This window comes from Bombus vosnesenskii, unplaced genomic scaffold (genome assembly GCF_011952255.1).
Source record: "Bombus vosnesenskii isolate JDL3184/JDL3185 unplaced genomic scaffold, Bvos_JDL3184-5_v1.1 scf7180000013265, whole genome shotgun sequence".
In the NCBI taxonomy this organism is placed as follows: domain Eukaryota; kingdom Metazoa; phylum Arthropoda; class Insecta; order Hymenoptera; family Apidae; genus Bombus; species Bombus vosnesenskii.
In genome coordinates, this window is record NW_022882925.1 from 3,020,111 (window position 1) to 3,048,023 (window position 27,913).

General features: G+C 36.5%; 1 protein-coding gene across 4 annotated transcripts; it reads left to right on the forward strand.

The window, feature by feature from the left end:
* LOC117243339 lies at positions 1 to 27,902 on the forward strand. Of its 4 annotated transcripts, XM_033510722.1 has the most exons (9): positions 2 to 791; positions 10,323 to 10,547; positions 11,315 to 11,892; positions 19,773 to 19,953; positions 21,058 to 21,192; positions 23,211 to 23,219; positions 23,301 to 23,694; positions 24,178 to 24,433; positions 25,878 to 27,902. In XM_033510722.1, the coding sequence occupies exons 2-9, from the start codon at positions 10,325 to 10,327 to the stop codon at positions 26,226 to 26,228; spliced, it is 2,127 nt and encodes a 708-aa protein (XP_033366613.1). In that variant the 5' UTR covers positions 2 to 791; positions 10,323 to 10,324; the 3' UTR covers positions 26,229 to 27,902. The 4 variants fall into 4 exon arrangements, with proteins under 4 accessions (XP_033366612.1, XP_033366613.1, XP_033366611.1 ...); XM_033510721.1 differs by having other exon boundaries at positions 1 to 791; positions 23,211 to 23,694; positions 24,178 to 24,419; XM_033510720.1 differs by having other exon boundaries at positions 23,211 to 23,694.
* The last annotated feature ends 11 nt before the right edge of the window (positions 27,903 to 27,913 follow it).

The window sequence follows — 27,913 nt, forward strand, 5'->3', positions numbered from 1 at the left end:
GCCAGTCAGTCCCGGTCCGGGCTTCTTCGCGGCAATATTGCTCGCTCGACAGCTGGTATCGTATAGACGCGCCCGTTCTTTACATACCACGTTTAACGACAGCTCAAACAATTTCACTTGTCATTCATGCGTGTCAATGGTCAGTCGTCGATCACGAGACAAAGATCGGCGATTTAATTGGAAATTTAATTTAACGGTCGGTGCCCATATTGCAGCGAAAATCTGATGGTCCAGTGAAATTTTAAGGGTACCCCAAACAGTGAAAGTTTCCAATCGATTGATATACGCGAAACAAATACGGTGACTGTTTCGGATAGTTTGTTTTTTGGAAAAATGTTCCGCAGTGTTCGTACTCCGCGTTGACATCAAGAGCCGACAATCGGTGTGCATAAACCGATTTGTTCGCGTTTTGGCGGGAATTATTCTTTCAAAAAATTATTACTCTCTTGCTCTCTTTTGCAATTCTTTAAATTGGGCACTCGAGTATTTTTGTTCTAGTGTAAAGTTTAATCAGAGAAAGTGTGACAGAGAGAAGTATCATTTCCTGGATTAGAAGTGATCATCGAGCTGTAAATAATTTGTACGATCTTTGATATAATCGTAACACGCGGTACTTGGACCAGAACAGAGGAGGCTGAGGATGCCTGAGGCGGAAACAAAAACGTAGAAATCGCGTCGCACCGGCCACGAGGATCCGATTGATCGAGATCGCGCGCATCCGCAGGCTCTGAATAGCGATGCGGTTGCATTCCACGGCAACGATAGTTCCGCATAATCACTGACACTCTGCAGTGAGTACCAAATTATTTTCTCTTATTTTTATTTATTCTATATCTTCCTTTTCCGATATTTTTTTTCTTTCCTAGTTTTCGATTATTTCTGGCTAACAACGGAAATGATTTGTAAATTATCAAGGACATCTCCGCCTCGCGTCCTTGCGTCAGCTTATGGACGGTGCATTAATTCGCTCAATGAGCATAACAATGTAAATGCAGTCCTCAATCGGATACGCCGACCCTAGTACTATAATTTCGAAATTATGCTCGTTCCGCGATGAAATTCTAATTTGGTCGTATTCCGGAATTCTGATTCGCAGGATATTACTCCTTTAGCCTTTTATCTCGGTCTGATTTTAAATTGGTTGGCTCGTAGGGTTTGTAGTTTGGATTTGCGAAACTTTAAAAATAATCGCGTGTAGTTCGCAAAGAGTATAACAAGGAAGTAATCAGATATTCCTGTTAGCTCCTATTACGAGACAGAAACAAGTTTTTCTTACGGTACAGTCCCACGTAAATAGCGAATCAACCTCGTAAAATATTCATACGGACAATTTTTTCACTAATCTACTATTATTTACAATTAGAAGCCGTCAATTGAAGAGCTTTCTGGTAAAACGATGTCGTAATGGCGAATTGATTAAATTGTCTTGGAAATTTTAGTTCTAGCTTTTTAATATTAACTACGTTTTTCATAGTATTTTGACAATCCATTCATTAACGTGTATAGTAGAGCTGTCTTACACGATTGAATTAACTGTGTCAATAAATTCCCTCATATAACACATATACATAATTTACTCGTTATAGTTTACAAATATAAGTTTCAAGAACTACAAATCACCTGATCATCCAATTCTAATAAAATCTTATTCTATCAAATGTTAATTTTGTTTTCTAAACGAAGATTCTATGGTATACGATTTCTACCGTAGAATAGCTACTCTAAGGTAGTAAAATAATTTTATGTGCACGCTTAAATAAAAAAATAGGAGGGGAGATGATATATTTTTTTTTAAATCCTAAGGGTCTTTGATAACACACTCTCGTGAGTTATCCGCTATTTTTCAATTCTTTATATTTCAGTTCAACTCAGCTATTATTTTCTTCTTCAACCACATTGTATTAAGTCCTCCTTTTCAAATTGGAAAGGTCTACAAAAACTGATTATCATAGTTTTCTCATTTTATTTCTAATTTGTAGGTTGTGACTTGTAAAATTTCGCTAATAATATTAACGGAATTGCTCAAGAAGTATCCGAAGAAATTCGATAATGTGTGGAGAAGATTCCTAGTTCGCGAAATAGCCGTTTTTCCCTGACCTCGAAACAACGCGGAACATAGACAGTGCGGTTGCGTTTGGCCGAATGGAATTTGGCACGCACGTACTTGACGGTGGCTCGAGCTACAAAAAGTATCGATGCATCAAGGCACTCGAAGCCGTACAGAGGCCGTCCTGAATCTTCGGAGACGGCCAACGAAGTGGCCAAAGCCACGTTCGACCGATAATGTGATCGCCGATGCAAACCGGCCGCGCCTAATCTTTCTCGACGATACGACAGATCGGTTCTCGGTTACTTTCTCGCCGGTATTCGTAACCTACTTTTCGACCACGATGCAGTCACCCCATGTGCCGGTGCCAACAACTCGAATTAGAAGGGTTCTAATTCGCTAGAATTATCTTGGAGCTGATGTCGCAGTCTCTGAGCATTCAGCTTTGTCTGTTTATAATTTTGGAAGTTGATACGTGATCCTCGGATCTTCGTTTGTATTTTTGTGTTCCTTCTGGTAGGTAATTTTGAAGAGAGAACTCGATCGAGATAAAAACTTTTTGATGAGAAGTTGACTCGATAGATGCTGGAATGCATTCGATAGGCAGAGAAATATTTTTGAAACCAGGTTCACAATTCGCTAGAGTCATTTTCTCCAAATTTCTGTTTCTTCTTGCGATTCGCAAGAATTTATCGAGATGAAAACTTCTTCAGAAAGACAAACTTTCAGTCGGCGATTATACCGTACATTTTCATTTCTCTTTGCAAATTCCGAAGAGTTCGTCGAAATCAAGATTTCTTTAAAAACGCGGCGGCTCTTCATCGATGCATCAAATCATCCAATCGGCGGAGAAATTTTTCTGAGAACTAATTGTTTAATTCACTGGAATTATCTTTGAACGCATCGTTCGCAGCTGCATACTTTATCTGCTTGCGATTTTAGAAATTAGTACACGATCCTCCGATTCACCTGTATTTTTATTTTTCTTCGGAAAGTCCGAAGAGTTCATCGAAACCAAGATTCCTTCGAAAACAAGTCGACTCTTTGTCGATACATTAATTCATCCAATCGACAGAGAAATTCTCTGGGAACCAGTTTCCACCTGAACCACCAAATTCAGAAACGTACGCGTGGACGTACATGGATCAAGCCATACGTTTACCTCTTCTCGTCTTACCTGGCAAAACGAAATTCCTGTTGGGTGGATCGCGCATAACCATCGTGAGAAACGGTTTCAAGGTGGAGGCCAGAGTCCTTTTCAAGCCCCAGAAGAGACAGGGAGCATTCCTTACGCGAGATAAAGAAGCATAGAGGAACGGGAGACACCGTGAAAGAGTGGGCGACAGAGTTTCACATGACCGAGTTAGAGCATCCAGTTTTGCCGGGGGCATGATACTCGTGACACTAAATATCGTTTTCACGTAGGCTGGTTGATTGCTCGACAGAGAAGACCTAATTGGCCAGAGGTCACAATCATGAAACGTAATTTCATCCTACTAGAGGTAATTGCGGGAATTGCCGTTCCCTTGGCTTCGCGAATGCTGCGTGTGATACTTCGAATTGAATCTCGAACGGCTACCGATAAATTGCGCTATTCAGGAACGTCTATTGGAGTTTCAGGAAGTTGAATTGGTCGACCAAGTTCTTCGATGACATTCGACGCGGGGGAAGATAAAGATGGATTGAAATGAAAGTTATTTTTGATTGCAAAGTTCAAGCTAATACTTTTCCGGAGAAGGTGAAACGAGCTTAGAATTATTATGTGCTTCGTGGGTGTCAGGAATTTAAAAAATATCAGGTTTAGAATTTTCGTACTTTAACAAAAGTTTTTCGTTTACAAAAAACCTATAAAAATAGAGGAAATTACTATCGATGTAATACTAGTTTCGAATGAGTAACAGAATTAGCAGGAAATGCAGAGTGGTTTTGATGTAGATTGAATTACGATTAAGTCTTTAGTTGGTAGTCTAATTATTTTCTTAGAAGAAATGTACGTATACGTTTCCTGTAGTATATGCGAAAATTCAATTACTTTATTATATTAAATTCTTTTTGTACTATCCATAGAATTTAAAAATACACTTCCTGTACTTTGGAACACTATGATTATACAATTATTTTCAACGATTATATGCTCGTTATTCTACATATAGAAATTATAGAAAGTATTTAAATATTCAGACACATCTTTCTATTTACCATAAAAAGCTGCACCAACTCGTATACCAAAGATATCTTTAGCTTGGAGGATATTGCTGCTAAAAATTTAATACGCGTTTATGGCATTCAAGTGTTAGCTATGTACTTCTACAAGCTATCCAGTGATGCCTTTCGCGACCAGGAGAAATTGACAGAGATCGCGTGATTCAGATTTATCGCACCTTTCGTAGCCAAGCTTTAAAATAACAGTAAAAAGCCTAACAAATGTCCACTCTTTAGAATGTTCTTCTTTCGCGTTTTGATATTTTATTAGAATAATCATAGATCTCTGAAAAGAATTTTATTTTGTTGGTACCGGTTGACTCTCAGCTAGAATAGGGTCAGGCTTAGCAGATATTAACGTCTTCCTCGATGATCTCATGTGGCTTCGTGACGACGAGCGTTTTTTCTGACCTTGCTCGATGCTACACACCTCCCAGCATTCCAGTCTAATCGAACGACACACCTCTCACCGCTGCTTCTCGTAGTCCATGGACCGGCATGTTGGTCATAAACGTGTTCCTCTATCCGTGTGTGCTGCGATCCACGTGATTAGGAAGCGGTGGCTTTTAAACTTGTATTGCCTCTTCGATGGATGTTTTCTTTTTTAACATTTCGAGAGGAACATTTGAAGTTTTCAGGAGGAATCCTAGGCTATAAACTGGTCTTGATGAACCTCGAGGTATTTTTTTAGGTGCTCTATCGTTTTAACGAAAGAATTCGAATCCTGAGCGCTTTGGACTTTCGTTTTTTTTTTGTCTATTTTTTAAATCCTTTAAAAATTTAACTTTCTTCTACGGAAATGGAATTTTTTACGTTTTCTTTAGATAATCTATGGAAAACTTAATTTTCTACGAAAATAGAGTTGTAAGTTTTCCTTTAAAAGTTTAAAGTTCTTTAAAAGTTTAGCTTCCCTGAAAATAGAATTTTAGTCCTTTCACGCTTCATTGTACTTGCGTGCACGCAACACTGCACTTTAGTAATTCATTTATTAGCTAAACTATAGATCTATTTCTTTTCGGTAAAATTGACTCTCTTGAACAGTAATTTATTAGCGAATAACTTGTTGATAATAATAAAAGTGAATAGAGTAACCATTAGTTGTTGGTTGTAATGTATAGCGTATAGACTTCTCGTTCAGAATTTTAATCAGTGAAATACAATAATCAAGTGATTTGTGATTCATAAATTTGTAGAATTTCACCAGTTTTAGTAGTAAACCTGTTACTATTATACGAGAAAGTTTTATTGTGAGACTACAGATATTTATTCAAATTTGTATATATGTGTTGTATTTTGCGAATACAGTCAAAGAAATAATTTGTATATTATATGTATTTTCATGATCTTGAATTCCATAACATTATAATGCATAAATGCCAAATGTTTTTATTATTTTTCTTAGTAACTGGAAATTTACGATTTGTAAGATTTCTGCCATAATATTAATATAATTCTATAACATAATCCAATTTTCAAATTGCAATGCACACCATGTCTTCTTTTTATATAGAACTATATTATTAACGAATAATAAAAGAACGGTCTTTATTGCAGACTAAAAAGGACACAGTTGTGAAAGGATGGAGAAAATAGAATAAGAAATACATGTTTCTTCTCTAAAAAAAAAAAACTAAACGAAAATCTCGAGATATCTGTCCAAATTCCTGCGAAAGTAAATCCTTTTTATGGCATTACCATACAGACACGCGCGATTCTGCGGACTTTCTTCGGCGTAACCTACTTCCGGCAGAAACAGCAGGAAGAATGACGTTCACATCGAGCTAAAGAACCGAGTATAATGGAGACAAGATCTTCAGACTGGTTCCTTCGAACGACATTGTTATCAGTAGAAGGAAAATTAACCTGGTTTCCGTGACTTTTTCTACTTTGAATCTAATTTCACTTTGTCCAAGCGCCACTTAAAACGTTACAACCATCAAACTAATTAAAATTGCCGGTATGGGATTTTTTTTGTTTTTATTATTAAAAGTTACATCTTTACAAGTTATTAGTAATAGAAATGCATTTTTTAAAATGGTCTTATAAAAAAGACGTAATTTTTCTTCTTGCATAATTGTACTACATTATTACTGACGAAATTTTACAAGTAACAAGTTTCACGCACTAACAATAATAATAAATTTTGTTCTATAACGTTAACAGGTTTGATTCTAAACAAGTGTTTTTGTTAATATTGATATCCATTTTCATTAATAGAAAAGCATGATTACATAGAGATATTTATCATCGTTATATAACTTTAATTATAAATTAATCATATACAAGATATTTAGGCATACGTATGAAAGACGATCATTAAGTGCCGTGATATTAAAATATTACAACACTTAAATACTTTGAAAGAATGATTAAATATCCTGTATCAAGTTTGATACAAATATTTTTCTAAACTCCCCAGTAGCCAGATTTCCTTGAAATTTTCACCTCGCTAATTATTTTCTTCATTTACTTACGCAACTAACGCATTAAGATTATTGCATCGGTTCTCCTTAGCGATTTCTTACAAGGATAACCGAAATTTTCCGCCTTATAATATCGCACGTTGCATGAATATGATGTTAACAGTCTCGTAAATTTTCAATATGAAAAGGTAAGACCTACTCTACGAACATTTGAGACTCATAAGCTTACAAGAACCTTTCCAACCTTCCTCATGCTATTTTGAATACATACGAATTTTGGAAGCATTCTTTGCTTCCAAATTTCTTACTTTCTTACTCCCGCTATTCCCTTGCTCCACTTTTTAGTGTACCAATTTTACTAACTATTCTCATATACTATTCAACATTCTTCTCTGTGCAACCTACAAAAGGCAAGAGGGAGGAGCGGAAATTTATTTGTTAGTTGCTACCCCTCCACTATAGACAAGATCCGTTCCCTTAAAGGCCTCTTTATTAATTGTCCGCGGCATAGTACGGGTATCTTGAAGGGTAAACGAATAAAAATTTATACAAATCTTTAGCATAAAAGATTGGGGTTAGGAGGAGAAGTAGGAGGAGGTGATAGCTAGCAAGACAAGTGATGGAAGGCTTGAGCAGTGGAAGGGGTGATAGTGGTCGTCAGTCGGAGAAACATTCATGTTTCCTTACTCCAGCTATTTCCTTCCTGCCATTTTCAGTGTACTAATGTACTAATATAGAGGAGAAGGTATTTAGCCGGTCACTCGGAGGTATAAGAGATGGAAGATACATATTTACAATTTTTGATCAACGAGATAAGGACCACGAGAAAGTAACCGAGACTCTGGAAAGATTTCACGAGCCATTCGCTTCATATTCGCGTGTTTCGATTCGTTCCTCGCTGGGATTCTTTTCTTTCTTTTCTTGGAAACCTCCGCGATCCCGGTAAAGTCTTTCCGCCAAGAAATTGCCTCGAAGAGGCCTCAGCTTGACTGACAGCTCCAAAGTGAAATTTCCTCGTCGCGTAACAATCGTTGAAAATTTCTGACTTGGTGAAAACCCGGTAAAATTATGAAGTTTACGTGATATCGACGATAAAAAAGATAATAGCACGACTTGCGCAAAACTTGGGAATTTATGCAACTAATCGTTGAACACTTCATCGTTTTTAAAGAGAGAGTTACTCAACTTGGGAATATTGCTCTCCACGCTGTTTAAAATACTTTTAAAGTTATTTTTTACTGGCTCGTATCTTCAAATTGTTCGTACACTCCCTTAACGTGTTGATTAGTTAATTAGTGAACGTGATTTTCAACGCGATGATCATCGATGATTTTCGTTACTGAATTGTTTAGGATTGATGAAAATAAGATAAATTTCATGGACTGAAAAATGTTCAGCGATGTGAACGATTTCGGTGGAAATGTCGAACGAATCCTTTAAAATTCGACTCGTTTCTAATAATAAATTAGACCACAGCCGCACGCGGAATAGAAAGTTGCAAAGCGGAGCCGAGTTGAGACGAAAGAAGAAGCAGAGTCCGTGGCTGAATACTTGGAACTTGAAACGAGGAAGAAAAATCATGATCTGCCCGGTGTCTCTTCACGTTATCCTTCTTTCATACCATCGTTGACATTTTACGTGAAACCAATCAAGAACTTCCTTCTTCTCGCGATAATAACTTCGTTGATTAACGATCATTCCCGCCATTCTTCCTCGAGCACGAGGATGTAATAATTCGACGCGTACGACGCTAATTGCGAGAGCTTTCATCGAGATTAAGGCATTGCCACTCTCACTGACGAGAACCTTACCTCTGAAACGAGCCGAGGAAACCAGCCTTTCCTTCCACCTGTAATTTCCCTTGCGTTTTCCTTTTTTCTTTTTTTTTTTTTTTATTTCCTCTCTCTGTCTCTGTCTATCCGTCGATTCTTGTGGCATTTTCCAGTCATTTCGTCGTCATCTCTCAGCCAAATTCATGGAAGCTAACTGTTCTAGCCTCGTTTGCAGGGAAGATGAAACATGATATAATAGGATAATTAACAGGTTTTAAGCTAGTATTAAAAACTAGAGAGATAAATATCATAGCACGAAAGAAAAATAGTATTGGTGTGTGGCGTACCATTCAAAGCCGAGAAGAATCAAATAAATAAATGAAAAATAAAAAAGAAACATGATAAGTCTTGCGCAGAGAAGCGATTTTAAAATTCAATACACCGTCAAGTAAATTTTGTTTTATCTGATTTCAGGATTAAATACGTATTCCTGCTATCCATCTATTCCTGAATATTTGGAAAATACTGAGTATCGTAAAATTAGTTATGATGATTCTATTGGTTTCATGCAGCATACTTGTTGGATTGGAAAGCATCGAAATAATAGAAAATTGTTAAACGACCTAGATAGTTGGTTCTTCATCGATAAATTTGGTTTCCAAATTATTGAAAAGTGAGAGAATTGAGAGAAGTAGATGATGCGATCTTTAATCTTCCTCGACTGTTAAATTTATGTTTCCTGTGCCTTTTATGGCACTATTTTCGAATTTAAAATCACACAAATATTCGAGATCATCTCTCCACCTCTGGTAAACTGGGACAGATCCAGTGCATTTTAATGAATAGTTTGCTCGTTTCATTTTACCGGTTGTAAAGTTCGTTCCGTTTCGAGCCTCCTCCTGGGAGTAGAGATCGAGACGGACGATTAGCGCGAAATTACCTCGCGTGAAAGACTTAATTGGATGAATTGAAGTGATTCTTTTTTCGGCTCGTTCGATCTTCTTTCGCCTGGCAGAAGCCTCGTATAGAAAATTCTATACTTTCCCCGCGGATTAATGAAAAGTATCTTAACAGAGAATAGACGTTCCATCTCACTTTCCTTTCATCTTATTCGAATGTAAATTCTATATATGTACACGTATCTTCGATTAAATATCCGTTTACGTATGTGCATATCTTGTCTACTAATTTATCGATAATATTAGTAAATTAAGAAATCACTAGTTGTTAGTAAAAATTTGAAAGTGCAAAAATGCAGAGAGTGTACATAAGATACGTAAGCACAAAAATATAAGTAACGCAATTCGTCCACTTGGGCCCCATGTCTTTAATTAAAGTGGCAGAGAAGAGAAAGTTTATAAAATGAAAAGTATGAAAAGTATAATACATGTAGAGATGGTATCTATAATTTTACAAATTAGATCTACATTTAATTAAAGAGCGAATAAATATAATAGTACTATGCAATAGGTAATTATCATCAATATGATAAAAGATTCTTGATACAAAAGGTTACTAAAATTTATAGTGTCAGTATCAATTCGGCTTTCTTTTATTCGTCACTGTATATTTATTATTCATATAATCAAATATCCGCAGTCTACTAACAGTTAATAAAAAGAAATAATTTTTCGCAGAAACTACAAGAAATTCAAACCTGAAAGGATTGAAAAGCCTCTTTTAAGTCTGGCAGTAAATTCTATACTTTCCCCGTGGGTCAATGAAAAGAACCTTGACAGAGAGAATAGGCGTTCCACCTCACTTTCCTTTCATCTTATTAAAATGTGAATTATTTATATCTTCTGTTAAAAAGGCACGCTAATTTTTCTCTTTCCTTTTCGCATAGGTATTAAAAGAGACGTTGTCTTTTGATTTCAGAGATGCGAAGCGAGGTAGGAGAATGGCTGCCCACCTGTGTAGGTTCTCCGATATGCATCCTGCTGTTATCTTGGTCTCTTCTGATTTATCAGAACCAGCCATCCTCGGCGAAACGGAAGATCGACGTGTTCACGGTAGCCATTCTCTCGCAGAGTTTGGTTCACCAGCTTGGGTTGCTGTTGTACGCCATTCTTACTCTCATTCGGCCAACTAATCACTTTGGAGGTAATGAAACAAGAAGTTACGCATCTGTTGCTCTATCATTATTGTAGGAAGAGAAAATGATAGGAGTGTCTGAAGAGAAAGCGATCGAAAGAGGCTTGAGAATAGACAGGGGCAATCTTATCCCTTAAATGCATTCTTTCTAAATATAATAAAAGCTTTGGAAACAGGTAATTGATGCGTTGGAAACTCGGCAAAATAATTCTAAAACTCGTTCTAATCTTTTAGTATTCTTTTGTGTAGGAAACTTTTATTTAGAAGCGTGGAGCAAAGGAATCTTTTTATTGAAATTATTACATTAGGAAACTTTGCTTATACATTGTACGATTAATTGGACTGTAAATACTTACACAAAATAAATTAAATACACGAGTTATGTAAAAATGCACAACGAAAAAGTACAATTTGTATGATTTTTTTAACGTTGCCTGTGCTTTCTACGCGATAAAACAATTTCGTAAGGTTTCATAATTACCAGTGTCACTCGAACACCAGGGAAGGCGTTAGAATGAAGCGAAAATGAGATGGTAGTTAATTGGCTACGAGCAGTAGAAAGCAAATTAAATAAAGTAAGGGATTGAGGAGAAGGTGTAAATAGGATGAAGTAAAAATGAGAGAGGATTTAAATATAACACGTGTAAGTAGGTACGTGTGGTAAAAGAGGAAGCATAAGTGAAAAGAGATAAGATTTAATGTAAACAGAATTTTCATTTCTTGGCTCTTAATGCTGAAATATTAATAAAGTACATAATTATTATTTTATTTCACAGAATTCTGCTCGACCCTAGTCTGGATGCTAAACTCATCTAGCATCCTTCAAGAACTGACACTGACCTCAATCGCAATTTTCACCGCGATAAGCATGGGCGACGAAGCATTAAATCTTACGAAAAATCATCTTAAGTATCATCTGGTCAGTTTAAGCGTGATCAGCGCTTGCGTTGGTGTCACTGGAGTCCTCAACTTCGAACCAGATCTCTGCGTCTTCCTAGCGCAGGAGATCTCTCTGAAATATGGAATTTTCATGAATTCACTACGTTGTCTGTTGACAATGACGACTGTGATCAGCCTACTGATGGCTTTGATCAGGAACATCTGTCGTACACCGAAAGCCGAGTTGCTGAAATCAGTGTCAGATCTATCGGAAACGAGTTCGAAGAATTCTTCAGGAGCCTTCGAATGCCATCCTCAACATTGGGATCCTTCGAGTGGATCGTGCACCAGTGGATCCACCAACAGCAGAGCTTGTTTACGAAAGAAGAGGGTCCAGATAGACGAAGCTAGCGGAAGATCAACGATTTACAGCATTCTTTTCGTTTGCTATGTCTTCCAATATCTTCCAGTTTTGGTAAATATCATTTTGCTTTACATTTTATCTTCTTTTTTTCACTTGTGTAGACTCGGGTTAATTTCGCTGCGTATCTTTAGTTATTTTAAATCTAATTGTAACCTTTTTAACGTTAGAATATATGGTACACGTATTTCAAAAGTGACGCAACTCAAAAATGGATTTCAGAGAAGGCGAGGAACTATTTGAAAGCTTGCAAAAATATTATTTATTGAACGTTTATTATTATTTACAAGGAAAGCAGTTTTCTAAAATAAGAGTATGATTGAAATATAGAAATTCAAGAATTGCAATAGAGTTAGGAATTTACAAATTATAGAAAGTTCTGTCTGATTTGATAAGTGATATTTTTCAATTTATCTTTCGATCGACCGATTAGTAGCGTGAGTTGAATTATTGACTGTAATGGGAATGATTTCGCAATGGGCATGATTTGACTTATTTCCGATTATGTTATTTGTCACGCGCTGTTAAAAAACTACTTGCGATTACACGAGCAGATCGTTGGTTTAATTCGCTCATTAAATCAGCCTGGTAAATTGGTATTCGATTATAGAGATCATTTTATAATGATCTACTTGTTCGATGACATTTAAACATATCTTTAATTTCTAGTTATTATTGAATTTATTAACATGATTGAGCCAGGAACATTAAAATTATTAGATTATTTTAAATAGCAGGAATACTTCAAAAAATGTTTTCTTTATATTCAAATGGATTACAAAAAGGAAAGGGTACCCTTGAAAACCGGAACCTAGCTCGAATTCCCTTCCTCCGGAAGTGAATGAGTCTCCGGTATTATTCTCTTCCTCTCACACCGGAATTCCGTTCATCATTGAGAAAGTTAGCACTTCAGAAAGGGAGACAAATGACCGAGACTTTCCTTTCATATCGAATGCATGTATGAGTTTTTATTAAATTAGATACAAAATTATATTCCACGGCACTCGAAAGAAATAGGAGTTTATATTCTTGGCAATCGTAAAAAAGCGGAGTATTTAGTTTCCTTGAGAAGGAAATTCCAGCAATAAAGGTGCACGATACAGAAGTATCGAAACATAAAAAGCGACAATGAGAGGAAGAACATTGGACTTTAAAACTATAAATTCTGGTAGTGGAAAAGCGATGCAAAGGCAGGCGAAAGGAGATAGTAATAATAAAAATCAGCGTTAATGGTGCAAGAAGAAGAATTTCAGCAATAAAAAAAGAGAATAGTGCAAGAAGACTAAGGAGGAATATTTCATAACGATAAAAAAATTTTAAGCAGAACAAGGTCACCAAGAAAAAGAGACAGTAAAAAGAATAATGTTAAGGATATTAAAGAAGTAGTCTCTCTAGAATAAAAGAAACCATGTAAAATCATATCAATAAGGAAATTCCAGCATTAAAAAAGCTGCACAGGAACGCAAGGAGGAGCAACAGAAAAACTAGTATCATTACACACGACCGATAATGTACAAGTATATTCGAAAGTGTGAGCTTAATATGGATTACGACCTCGATATCAGACTCGATTATGATTCGTTGGATGGCAAGCTTGTCGCTAGAGAAACTTCTCCTGACCTTACTCATTAATATTTATAATCGCTCGTGTGACGTATCTCGTTGATTATTGCAGCGACCAACAGTGAATTAGGTTGCTTCGATCCACTCATTGAAATCTCCTCCTTTCCTCTCTGTCTCTTTCGTCCAGAAAAAAATCGTTTCATTCTATTTTTCATAAAAACCGACGAAAATTGTTTCGTTCTGTAAAAACCGATGAGATTTAAAAAATATATTTATAAGGTATAAAAAAATTTTTATATTAATTTCTCGTTAAAAATCTTCCATAATTTCATTTTCGAAGTCTGACTGCTACTAATAACGTTAATATGTTAATTCGTAACAATTTATTGCTGTCGACGAATATTTACGTTGTTCCGATTTTACTTTTCTCATTAACTTTTACGATCGTATCTCTCCGAATGATTTTATACAAATACTTGAACGTTGCAATGTAGTGCGTTACATAAACACATCCACGATATTTAGTGGCCAGTACATAAATGGGAAACGCTTACGCGTATACTAATTACTCAACTAATTATATTGTAAGTTTTACTTCTATTTCTTTCTGTGTAACAGCGTATTTAAAAATACATTTCTCGTACTTTTGAAGCACTATTATTTTCTTTTTGCTTTATATAATAAATTTCACGTTATGTTTTAAAGTTCATTGATCTTTATATTTACAATACAATAAGATATTATTACAAACCTTTGCAATAGAATTATATTACAATGTTTAATAAAATCTATATTTAATACAGATCGGCTTCTAAATCGATAGTTTCAATAATAACTACTGGTTTATTATCAGGAATTATTAATTAATAGTCATAAACCAAATTACATTAAATTTACCATGATCTATTAATGTACTCGTCACTGTAATCTATTATAAAATAAGTGTTACAAGTGTATTATTTCCATGTCAGAATTCATCACGCTCTCCAAAACGAACGTGAAAAGAATTCTAAGCGCATCGATCAGGAAATATTCGGTTTCACGATGACTAGGAAGCATAAGCGATTACCAGGCGACACTGGCACAGAATAAACTCAACTTTCAGACCTTCGGTCTTTTTACTCGCGTTGCACTTTCCTTTCAAACACCCCGCGCGAAGCAAATCGCTGTCAACCGAACCGACCTCGATCAACGAGAAAGCCAGAGATATATTCGCTCGAATTCTACGCGAGTCGAGCACCGTGACTCTCCCGCGTTCTTCGTCGAACAATTAAAAGGCAAGCTACACTATTACTCATAAATATCCGGCCACTTTGGTCGATTCGTAGTAACAATAAAATTTTATCAGAGTGTACAAATTAACGATGAATTAATACTTATTATGTATTTATGGTATTTATTATGGCTTTAAATCTAGATTACCTGTTAGAATGATAGCAAAAATATGTTTTACTATTTACTATATACCCGTATGTATGTATATCTACTACTACATACATACAGCGATTCGCGAAAGTGTATTTGAACACTGGAACAGTTTATCATTTCCAAGGATGTTATAAAAATTATCTAAAAAGATTTAAAGATACGAGATTTCTGTGAAATTTATTATGAAATACATATTTGTAGAGAAATAGGATAAATGAATTACTCTTTGATTATATCGATAGATTATATAGATAGATTATTTATATGAATGTAATAACATGTCCATGTACTCTTTTAAGGAAACGTGAATGAACTTATTATCCAAGCTATAGTCTTGTTACGGTGTTAATGATACTACAGAATGCTTCGTATAATATATACATGAACATATTAATGAATATATTAATGAACATACTAATGAATACACATATTCATAAAAGATTTCTACAAGTGTCGGAATATTTTTGTGCGTTACTGTAGCTATGCTGATTATAAAGGATAAATCGTTGTAATATGATTCGTTCGTGATCTTATAATTAAAGTGTATCTTGTCAAATGTAAGCAGGTATCTAGACTCTTGAGCGATAGCGTAAAATGCTTGGAAGGCTCGTTCAGGATTCAACGCGAATCGCCGTTGAAATTGATTGGAGAAACTCGCGTTGCTCATGGACAGAGACAAGATAATAGTTGCGAGATAAGAGGAAGAAGAGAGAGAGAAGTATACGACGCGCCCCTCATTGTGGAATCGCGCGAACCGGGGCGATTCGCTTGTGCAGCACGCGTGCAACGACGCTAGTTACGTGTTAAATATACGCCACAAGCCGAAAGTACGCCAACGAGTATTCTTCGAAAGATTCGGAGCAGAAAATCTGTTGCTCGAGATTGCGTGGGTATTGTAATTGTCGAGTAATGGAGGTTGAAGAGCAGGGGCGTGATCGAATTATAGGGAACGAGCTTTCGATCGTCTTTCTACCGAAGCTTTCTTTTTTATTTTGTGACAGAGAGAAATTGTAGAGAAACGGTTTAGAATATTTTACAAGAAATATGGTAAATGTTCGATATTGCGGCGAAGGAGGTTTATAAGGTTACTTTATTATAATTTTATCGTAATTTTAGAAAACAGGATTCTATTTCACGAGAACAGCAAATATTCTAGATCATATGATCGTTATTGACATAGTGAAAAGCATCCTGTACAATACTACTAATACTCCGGAAATAATACGCAAATGCCAATTTCTTTTTTCTTAACCAATCAACTATGAAAGTTTTCAATCAAACTATGGAACTATGGAAAAATCAACTATTTAGTTTTAAAAATCTCTCATTGGGTTAGGTCATGGGGTGCGTAAATAAACGCAAGCGACGACGAATACACTCGTCAAATGCAGTTAACTGGTTAATTGGGTTGCTTATAGTCGCATCAACTACTTTAACCATTAGCGACTATAGTAACTACTCAGTTAGCCAGTTTGTCAGTTTATCAAACAATTTATCTTTGTTATTGCTATGTTATAGCTTGCTAAAGTATTGTTGATTTTGAGGCACGATGGTTTCTGTATGTCGAGCAGTATAGGAGAGGATATTCTACTGTAATTGTCTGGTCACAGTCGTTGGAGATGGATTTTTTAAAAATATGTACAAGTCGGTGATCTTCGTGTGGCCTTTCTGAATCTAGACATAACCTGTTCTATTCTTGATAGCTTTAACATTAGAACGACTAAAGTTGGAACGACGAGTTTTTGGTTTTTTGTTTCTTCAGTTACTGGGAACATGCAGATGATAATTATTAGATAGCAATATTAACTTGGGATTAATCCTGCTAATGAGAAACCAGTTTTCGATCGTCTTTCTGTTGGGGCTTTACTTTTATCTTCTGATAAAGAGAAATTCTAGAAGAGATTTAGAATATTTCCTAAAAAAATATGATGAATTTTACATATTAGCTTCAGCGCTAGAACTAGAAGATAAATTCGTTGAAACGATGAGTTTTTGATTTATTTGTTTTGAGTTATTGGTTTTTCCAGCCAATGGAAACATACATATGATAATTATTAATTATCGAATTATCGTACAGGAACAACTAGATTCTTAAATGGTCCGATAGAAAGTCTGAACATAAGAACAATAAACCAAATAAGGATGTTCGTAACCCTGAAAGTATCATAAAAAGCAACGCGATTTATTTTCTTCATTTTCTTTCCTCTTCACAGAATCACGCGAAGGAAATCTTAGTTTCCCGGGTGAAATTCGAAATTCAATTATATCGTCCATGAAACGGTTTCACTGTGTTAATAGAACGATATTTCGAGGTTTCCCTTTCCACGGGAGAGTCGCTTTCGGTGCGCCCAACGCTACGCACGTTTCCCCTCTATCTAATTAAGGTATACTAGTTTCGATTTCATATCAGTTATTGCACGCGTAATAGCCGCGCAGAATTCAAATCGCTAGAGCCACTCTCTCGCCGCGTCGCCAAATTCAGTAATCTAAGAGAGCAAATTTATCGAGCGATATTTTCGATAGATTTTTCAAAATTATTTTATTTCCCTTTTATTATATTTACAAGGAAACAACGACACAAATGTGTACGTATATAATAACAAAAATGATTTAATGTAATAATAAATTTAGATTGACAAAAATTGAGAAATTGATTAACCGGATAATATGAGAATTTACATAGAGTTAGACGAACGAAAGAAATAGCAATGAATGTACACACAATTTGAAATTAAATTTTGAAACCGGTCATTTGTAATGATCTGGTAAGGCCCTTAAGCATTAAAATGTGTCTTAGAAGAATTTTACTGATTCGGAATAATTTTTGAAACGTTTTCGATATTTCTGTTATTTTTGTTTTATCCGTGTAATTTCATGAAATTAGCCAGTATGCACGAGTGACCACGTGCAATTCATATCGCACATATAATTCCATGTAAATCCAGTCTAGAATCGCGGCGCGATTTCCCAAGCGACTAGAAACCTTTTCTTACGTCGATCCTGTCATTAACTTCTGCACTGGCCGAGAGATACGAAATACGACTATGAACTTTCATTGTTGCGTAATCGGCCACGATTTCTTGCCGCTTTTTCCACAGCTGTTCGCGGTTATATTCTTGTCGAACGTACGAAGGGTCGTAGTCGTATATCTTGTTTTATCCAGTCGCGAACTATTCGACTCGAATGTTAACGCGGAACGAAGCTCGGTGAATATTCATGAGTCGCTCGACCATTCTCATTTTTGCAACGAGTGCTGCGTTTGTTAACGCGAGCTACGTATTTGGAACTGTTTGGTGGAAGGTTGGAAAACAGCGGACATCTGTCTTTCAGAGGATCTCAGCATCTTTGGAGAAGCTCTGTATTCTTTGCAGTTGCGTTTCAACATAAATAATAGATACAACGGAATTTTATTTATCCGATAGGAGAATAAGAAGTGGATATAAAAGTCAAAATGCGAAACGAGAAACGATGCAAGGATATTAAAACGTTAAGCTAGAATTATCTTTTGAAATGGCTATTTTTTATGTATTTCCTTTGCCGCGGTAAAAATGTTTATCATTATACACGATACGGGTTGATTCTCAGATTATTTGATAATTATACAACCTAGTCACGCGATCCAGAAAAATAAGAACGTTAGTCTGATTGTTTAGAATAATATATCACATTCCCGCTTATTTTTAGTCCAATTGTATTTTCCTAATATCGAAAAATATTTCCACGCGGCTTGAATAAAACGCGAAGACCTTGTAAACTGTTGTCGGTGTGCATGATTTCTCGCTTCAGTCTTATATGGAATATTCTTCGAACGTTACAAATACTGTCTGTTTGCTGAAACAAGAGCGAAATTGGAATATAAAAATTCAAGGATCGCAGTAGGTTTAGAATCTTGTTTCAACAAAGAGTTCCACTGCAACGCAACCCTGTTTCTCCTTCACGCGCTATTACGCGGAGAAGGTATCGAAGGTATACAAGGCATACTTATTTACGCGCCAGCCACGCAATGAAGAAAAAAAAACGCGCTTCTGAAAGCGCGACCGAACGCAATTTTCACTGCGAGATTTCCCGCTCGCGGTTGGCTAAAATCGAAAGTAACACACCGGCCATATAAGGCGACGCGTTTCGACGTTTCCCTCGTTCCCTCTTTTTCCATCGCGCCCTTTTCTCGGTTTCTTGCTCTTTCCGTGGCTGCATTAGCATGGCCGCGAAATTACAGAAGCGTGCGCGTCGCTTGTTTATCGACGCGTCGAGGGCAGACGAGCCGAGTAATTAGCCGCGCGCGATTCCAATTGCATTCCACTGCATATTTCGCTCGGCGAAAGCCACGATGTAGCGTTCCTGACACGATTTCTTGGCGAAATCTCATCGATCGAGAGAATAAACTATCCCTTCGTGGCTTAGGAAAATCCTAGAGAAATCCTGGAAATATATTTCTCGCGATCGCACGACGAAATGGAAGTTTCAAAGAAGAATTTAAGTTTCTTAGATGAGATTCGTAGTAGGGGAAAATGCGACAGGGTGAAATATGTGTGTGGAGTGTTTTTCCTATTTTTCCAAACGATACTGGTATATATTATGGTTATACGCGAGAAGAAATGTTGTATAAATATAGATCGGTTGAAGCTTTATTTAAGAGTAAAAATATAACGTAAGACACTGGAGTGGATTTATGATAACAGTACATGAGCACGATCTCGATGTACGATGAGTACGATGAGAGCACGATATGAACACTTCCAAAGGTTTGAATATTTACGCTTATTCGTTTGCTGGAATAACCAGTGAAGGATACGAGTAAGAAAATTGTAGATTTTGAACAAAAGTCAGAAATAAAAGATCGCGTGTAGAAGAGAGAGGGGGATTGGAAGAAAAAGGAATGTAGGAGACACTGGAGAGAATGGACCTGTGGTAATAACGTTGAACAATCTTCTTTCTCCTACCAGGTGATATCTATCAAGCCAGGTCTGCTAAGGGATTTCTGCACAACCCAGAATCTGGCGACTTGGTTGCCTCTGGTAAAGGACACCCTGCTGCCGGTGTTTCTGGCGCTGTTCGACAAAATGTTCTGTCGCTACGTGGCGAAGGTCTACACGAAACAGGATCACGCGAGGAGATTATCTCACGGTACGTGATTCTCTGTTCTAATATAAATTGAGTAAAGGTGAGATTTTCTGCAAGCTTATTGGATCACGATCATGCACGGATGTAACATTTTAATCGATTAGTCGTTTCTTTGATAAATTAAATTAATTTAATTGCTAGACGGGGGGCTTTTATGCATTTATGAGGGGACTTGAATGTGTTAAAATGCACAGAATATACGATGCTACATCGTCGATCACAAATATTATTGATATCTAGCAGATATAAATTAAATACTTTTCATTGTCATTAGTTTCTAATTATTTTATTATAAATCTATTATTGCATTTGCATCGTATGCATCTCACAATGGAATACCAAATAAAGTGAAATTTGGAATTCAATAAATGTAACAAGTACGTGGGTATCCTAATGCTTGTAGCGTAACTGATAATATAGCGTTATAATGTTTAATAAGTAAAGCAATTATCTTTCTAATCCTTAATTATATAGATAAGAATATATAAATCTACGTAAACATCTGCAGTCCAATTATCATATTTTGTACGAGATCAGCGAGTGTTCCAATAGAATAGAATATCCGACTTATGGTACATCTGATGCTTACAAGAAATCTTGCATCAAGACACGATAGACCGATTTTACGATATTTTCTTGCGAGGATGGTATCGATTGCAGGATGAAAAATGCAACGTGTTGACCCAGAGTACACGCGTGGGAACGAGCTGCATCGAACGCGTAATCGTCAAGGAGAAATATCAGTTACGCGACAGCCCGTCATCTCGCAATCCTGGTAACCGCGTATCGCGCGGTTAATTTCTCTTTTACTAGCGCCATTTATTTGTTCTTCCCTCTTTTTTTTTTTTTTTTTTGCCTCTCGTTTCCTATAAAATAATACTCCGAACGTTTCTCGATCGTCGATCGTCCCGATATTTCTGTCTGCGAAATGATTTATAGCCGGCCAACGTCGAGCCACGACGCTTGATTTCACTATGTGTTTCATTTTTGCGGCTCCGCTAATATAGATCGCGAGGTGAGCGAATTTTGCGCAACGACCACAACAGAAGAGAAATTGACGGCCCGTTTCTAGACGATTTCACGAAAAAATTTCTGTTACGCTTCCAGGCGGCATTGATGGGAAGTTTCGTCACTTCGAGCAGGACGCCGAGTATAAGCTGCAGTTGAACCTGAACCACGGACTCAAGTTCCCCTTGACTAACGGAAGCCTCTACGGCCGGTTGCACAATCATCAGAACAGAGGCGAGTGTACACTAATTTTTCGACACGCTTCCTTTGCTCCTTCTATTATTGCCTCTTCTCTCCTCCTTTTTCTCTCTCTCTCTCTCTCTCTCTTTCTCGTTGTTTTTAGCGGTAGCTAGCTTATGTAAGATTTCTTTAGTGCTGACATTTACGCTTGTTGCCCATTGACACGCTCTATGTCCGGCTATCGCGATTTATTATATGTTATAAAAACTACAGTTAATACGAAATATGGAAGTATGACACACATATGTTTATAAAAAGTGGGTACAAATGTTCGAATACTTTCGTGACCACAATGCACTTTATATGGTTCGTAGTATAATTTCAAAAGCAAAGAATATATTTTTTAATTATTGTTGAAACGAGGATACGGTTTGTGTATCAAACTAATCGCGATTAAATTAATTTACGAAGCGTTAAGAGTACAACTTTTAATTAGAACATTATTTCGATCCTTTTGGAATAAATACTTAGTCGAAATAATTATCAAATTCTTTCCGGGCAGAATAATCTTTTCCGGATAAAAGTCGTTCGTTATTCGTTAAAATTCTGCTTTCTATTTATTCGAGTGTTTCATTATTATTTATTCGAATAATTTTAAAAGTATCGTATTATTATTACGAAATTAATAATTTCTTTTACGAATGATAACAAGGATAATTGTTGGTTAATTTTTAAAAAATTGTCTTTACGTGGATGTATTCGATCCGCACGCATCCGTAACAACACCAAATTCTAATACTCTGTCAGAGTACTCCACTTATGTAGTCTCCTTATTTACATACATTTCCAAAATCATTTTCCGAAACGATTTAAAAAATTCATTCATTCCGATGAATATTCATTATTTCGAAGCAACTTCCACCAATGGATTCCACTCCTATTTATAGAAATGTGCGAAGGTTTCACAGCCATATTGATCTGGCGAACAATGCCGGTGCTGTTGCAACGCTGAATATTTATTAAAAATTCCTGAATCCTCCGACAATGGTTTCTTGCGCATTATCTGTACTTCGAAAAATCTTTAGAGAATCACGAATTCTCCGAAGGGGCCATTTTATTGGATACCAGGGACAAATAGCTGCCGATAGGCAACTATCTCTCGGAACATGCTCTGAATTTTTGATCGGGAACCATCGCACGACCCGGTTAACACGCGTTAGGAATTTCGTGGGACGATAATCCGTCGCCGATAGAAAGTGCCGTTTCCTCGCGAACGATAGCACAAATACCTTGAATTATGGGCCACTGTGCAAGTAGGAAATCGATATTCTCGGTCACGTTTTCTAGAATTTCTGACGGTACACTTTTCTCCTGCCCTTGAAAATCAATTCTCTCGCACTTTTTCAACCGAGTCTTTCGGAAGACAAACTAAGTAACTCCACCTTTTCTACTAATTTTATAATTTCGTTGCATAAGCACACGAATATCCAGTTTTTAAGAACGATTTATCCGATGAAACGAATCCGTAAGCAGATGACATAAATAATGGTAAACTAAATGGCAAAGAATCATTATTTTTCTGTAATTTTCAATTTATGGAGTTGATTAATAGGGTCAGTGAGTGGGTCAGTCGTTGAATTCTTTTATCCTAACTCTATACTGATTTTAATTTAAGAATCAATAAAGGCCAATTAGTGAGATAATGCGTCAAGTCTTTCACACTTTCCCAATTTTTTAATTCTTCCATTCTGACTGTATAATGATCTTAATTGAAGAACCACCGAAGGCCAGACAACAAGATAATACGTAACACAGTTATATTAGAAGAATCAAAGTCAATCTATCTGAAATTGTCGTGTTTTCAATAATTTTCAATTTTATAATTACAGAAATTTATTTTCAAAGAGCGAGAAATTTTATTTCAAAGAGAGAGACGTTTATTTTCTAGTTAAGAGACTAATAATTGATAAAATAAAACTTTTCGTGTAGCCCGCAAAGAATTCCTAAATAACAAAATTCGCCGACGAATGCCCTGGAAGGGTAAAAAAGAGACAATGGAAATGATGTTGCAGGCAAAACTGGTACGATAACGATGGGGATACAGCACTACCCAAGAATACAATCTCTCAACGAGGACAATAATTACGCTTCTCTCCCCGCAGAACTCTCTTCCTACGCCAGCTCGACCTTCGAGCCACGCCAAGAAGCAAACGTCGTGGAAACAACGAGAAAGAGCACCGTGGACCAGCAGAACAAACGTCCAAGACCAAATGAGATTTTCCAGGAGCTACCCGGCAGTCGTCGAAAAATTGGTAGTACCGACGTCTTTGGTCAGAATATGGAAAACCTAGTCCAGCTGGATGATCCTTGCAGCAAAAGGAAGTTTACGAAGAGTCTAGATGAGATTCGAGAAGAACCTCCGAGAAGGCACGCAAGGAGCGCGCTTGGCTTGGAAAATTTGATCATTGGCTTAGATAACAATCTGCAGGAAGAGCCACGTTGCCCTAGAATCGCTCTGAGGAGAAATCAGAGCTTCGATCATGCTAGATGCCAATCGTAAACATTATTGATTTCTTTGGAAATTGTATTATCGAGACTCTCTTGCACTGTTCAAGTAATATTATTAGCGAAAGTTTACAACTTACAAGTTACCAATATTAAACAATTCCTAAGCTCTAATGACAAGTTTAGTAATGGAATAAGCGTAGTTTCATAAGACTATTTACAAATGTTTAATGATTATATTAAAGATTGTTTGATATAAATATTAAAAGTTTGAAAAGCTTCCTAGAATTCTATTGGATAATTGGCCTAAAATTATTAGTAAAAGTTTGCGAAGTGCAAGCGACTGAATGAATCTATAAATAAATTTTATAAATTAATAAGATTATAAAATCACCTGTTGCCTATTTTGAAATATTGCAAAATCGTGCAGCAACTTGCAAATTATCAATTCGCTAATATTATCATTTTCTAAATTATCGTGCAAGAGGATCTGTATAAGAATAGCATGAATACTTTTTATGGAAAATGTTTCAGGTACCATCGACCGGCGCTGGACTCGAGGACGTACGACTTAAAGAAGCAAGATCAGAAGAAAGAACAGCAGAATACTCAGAGAGAGGAGACTCAGGAGGAAGGTGATGGTTATGAGACTTCCGATGATGAGAGCTGCGATCTGGAGAATGGAGATTTCGATACCATGAGCTCTTGCAGGAGTCGAAGCAGAAGCTGTTGCTCCGTTACCACAGTGGCCAACGACGATTTCGAATACTTTCAACGTAAGGGAACTAAGGTAACATTTCCAGCAGCACCCTTTCATACTTCCTAAAGCGTCTTACAATTTTCATAAAGGAACATTTGAGAAACTTACAAACTTGTACTCTATTTTTACATTTTTTTGGAAACATTGTTCCTTTTTCTCTTTTTAATTTTTACCTCGTTTTATTTTCATTGATATAAGTTAGGAAATGGAATAGAAGAAACACATAATAATCTTTACAATTTAGATTTAGTATTTATATTGGTACAATAACTTTCTTCTTTTCAAAACGTAACTTTTAGTTTCAAAGAGTTTTGTTGTATATTTTGTTGGAGTGCAAAGGGTTGGATTCGAAGTCGTAGTTACCAAAGTCCATGTAACGTTTTCGCTGCAATTTACACATACGTCATTTGAACTGTTAATTTAATTAGTACATCTGCTTTAACAAAATTTCATAGCAAAAGTAACGAACAGTGTGTTAAAAGGAACATCATCGGTTAAACTCAAACTCAATTCAACACTTCTAATGGAAGAAAAGGTGCAATTCCTGAAGTGAAAACTATGCTCGTATATTATATTTTAGTAGCCGTAAAGGTGAAACTTGTACCGAATTCCCATGATTTTTTCCATCTCACACCACCGCCACAGCTTTCCATTTATCACGCCAAAGTCGGCAACGAAAATGTGCTGAAACAAATACAATACTATCGCTTGAAATAAAGCCATTTCTAATGGAAAAAATATGCAATTCCAAAAGCGAAGTAGCTGCTAGATTCTAGCAGCGCGCAATGAATTCGTTAAACGTACACCAGATTGCTATAGTCTTCTCCATTGCACATCACCACCAGCTTTCCATTTATCACATGAAATTCCACGCAAACCACGTTGAATCATACTTCAAATGTGCCGAAACAAGCACTAGCTTAAAATAAACCTCATGATGAAATGTTTCTGATATAAGAAAAAAAATGTATACTCCTAAAAGCAGAGTTCCTAACATTTTAATAGCGCAATGAACGCGTTAAATTTACATCAAATTGACACAGTCTTCTTCATCGCACATAATCACCAACTTTCCATTTATCATCTGAAATTCCAAGCAAATCACGCTTAAACATACTTGGCGACGAAAATTTGCCAACATTATCATTCAGACCTAAGATACAGCCATTTTTTACATTAAAAAATATACAATTCCAAAAGCGGAGCAACTTAACAACGAACGCATTAGACTTACACCAAACTGCCATAATCTTCTATATCGCACATTACCATCAAGTTTCCAATTATCACCTAGAAGTCTACACTAAACCTCGTTGAAAAATCCATCGCGAACAAACCAACAAAACTATCTCCATTTTACCCATGCACATTGTCTGTGAAAAGTGCGAGGACCATTGGAATTACTTCATCGAGAACATGATTGGCCTTTCATCGATTGCATAATGGAGGATCGTGAGAACGTGCTGTTTTGCAGGTGGAGCTGCTGCCCTCGAAGAGAGCCAGCGAGGTAAAGGTCAACATGCGATCTTTCACGCCGAGGATCATCGAGAACGGGACGGAAGAGAGGAGAAACAATCTGATAGACACGAAGCCGAGCATACAGTCGTATCATTTGAAGAAAACGAGAATAGGTCCTGGCTACTCGATGAACGATCTCGACAAGCTCACAGTCGATCGAAGGATGCCGAATCTTTCGATCGAGAGCTTGAAGAGCACCCTAAAAAATTCGGACGTCAGCTACCTGGACAATGGGGACATCTGCAGGCACGACATTGGCGGATCTGCACCTGACTTCAAGAAAATCTTCGTTACTGAATTTATATGAAAATTCTGGAGGACAGAATTTGTGGAAATTTCTTTGGAAAGAACGATCTGTGTTTTAGTGCACTCTAATTTTCTGACCCATTTTTCGTCTTTTTTCTTTTTTGTTTGTTTTTTTTCTTGATAGAATTTGACTAGTAGAATTAAAAAGGATACCAATCTTAAATTTAGAGTGGTATCTTTAGCCTAAATTTAGACCTGATTACATCATAATCAGGATAGTCTAATTGTTACGCTTGAAACTAACTTCATCAGGTCTATTATATAATACAAATACGCTATCGAAGCATACAGAAGTTAATGGAAAATTTACAGTGCCCTGAGGTGAAGTCAATGATTAAAAGCAATGATAGCATGATAGCCAATGATCTTAGTAAAGTAGGTTGGAGAAGATCTTGGATGAAGTAACAATAGAGTAAAAGGCGAGCATAAGGAAGATTGTACAAAGTGTTCATTGTAATATAAGCCAATATTATAATTAATTTCTTTTAAGAAGCTAAGGTATATCTTGTACAAAACAATGGCGAGTCATTTCTGAAAAAAAGCGTAAGACTTTGGCACGAGAGGAATGGAAAGACTGTACAAAGTATTCTTTCACAAAGAGACGTGTTCTTCTTTTAGAAAAATTAGGACTGATCTTGCATTAGAAATCTTATATATAGAATCGATTTTGTAAAATGTACAGAATTTTTCTTTATACAAGAAGATCGTTAAGGCTGTAGAAAAATTTGCTCTTTTACGAAAACGAGGGTCGTGCCTAAGTAGAAATCGCGAGGTAATCTCCCGCAGTTCCTCTACGCCTAAGATCTAGAAAATTATATAACAACCACACGGAAGTAGCCGGATTGGAAAGTTTGCAAGAATGTAGCCAGCCCGGTTAAAGAAGATAATTAATCCAATTGTCAGTTTCTTGTTTTCTCGTTCGATAATTATTGGCTTTTCAAGGTTCGAATAAATACAATCAGGATGCGGAAGGACGTGTTTAAGTTTTTCCAACAGCTAATTACCGATATTTGAACGAGGATAGATCGAAGTTCGATTTAAAGATCGTATGAGAGTGTGTGCGCTATATAGAGATACAAATGGAAAGGAAAATTAATTAAATTGTGACTTTCCTATTTTCTGCTCGATAACTATCGATTTTCCAAAGCTTAATATAAATAGAGTGCAAGAAGATTCCTTTAAACCTTCGCAGGTTTTCGTGTAATTGCCTGAATGATATTCCAACGACGATAGATTAAAACTCGATTAAAAAATCGTATGAAAGCGTGTACGCGATACGGGGAAACAAATGGAAAGGAAAATTCGAAAAAACTGATTTGAAACGGTGATTCTGCGTTTTAATAGAACGATACATTGCGGTGCGTCATCTGTCCATAAATCACGACCAGCCGACGTAATAACTTATGGGTCTGGAATCGAAATTGCAACGAGGCTGAGTTACGATCCGTATAGATACGAGACAATGTCTAAACAGAAATGGTGTAAAATATGTGTAAAATATGTGCTCCCGTTGTTTCCACAATCCCGTATCGGCCATTTACGTAACGCGAGATGTTTTTGAAAACAACATGTCCAACGCCTTCGATTATTGTATAAAGATCGTTTTGTATATATCTTGTACATTTTGTACGGTATTATTTAATTCATTAAATATACATATATGTGTACGTGGCAACACGTGTGTTC

Bases quoted from the DNA above. Each gene is read 5' to 3' on its own strand.
- LOC117243339 (XM_033510720.1), top strand. From the start codon at position 10,325: ATGCGAAGCGAGGTAGGAGAATGGCTGCCCACCTGTGTAGGTTCTCCG. The intron at 11,893-19,772 runs GTAAATATCATT...TTCTCCTACCAG, and splicing joins TCCAATATCTTCCAGTTTTG to GTGATATCTATCAAGCCAGG. The intron at 24,434-25,877 runs GTAACATTTCCA...GCTGTTTTGCAG, and splicing joins TTCAACGTAAGGGAACTAAG to GTGGAGCTGCTGCCCTCGAA.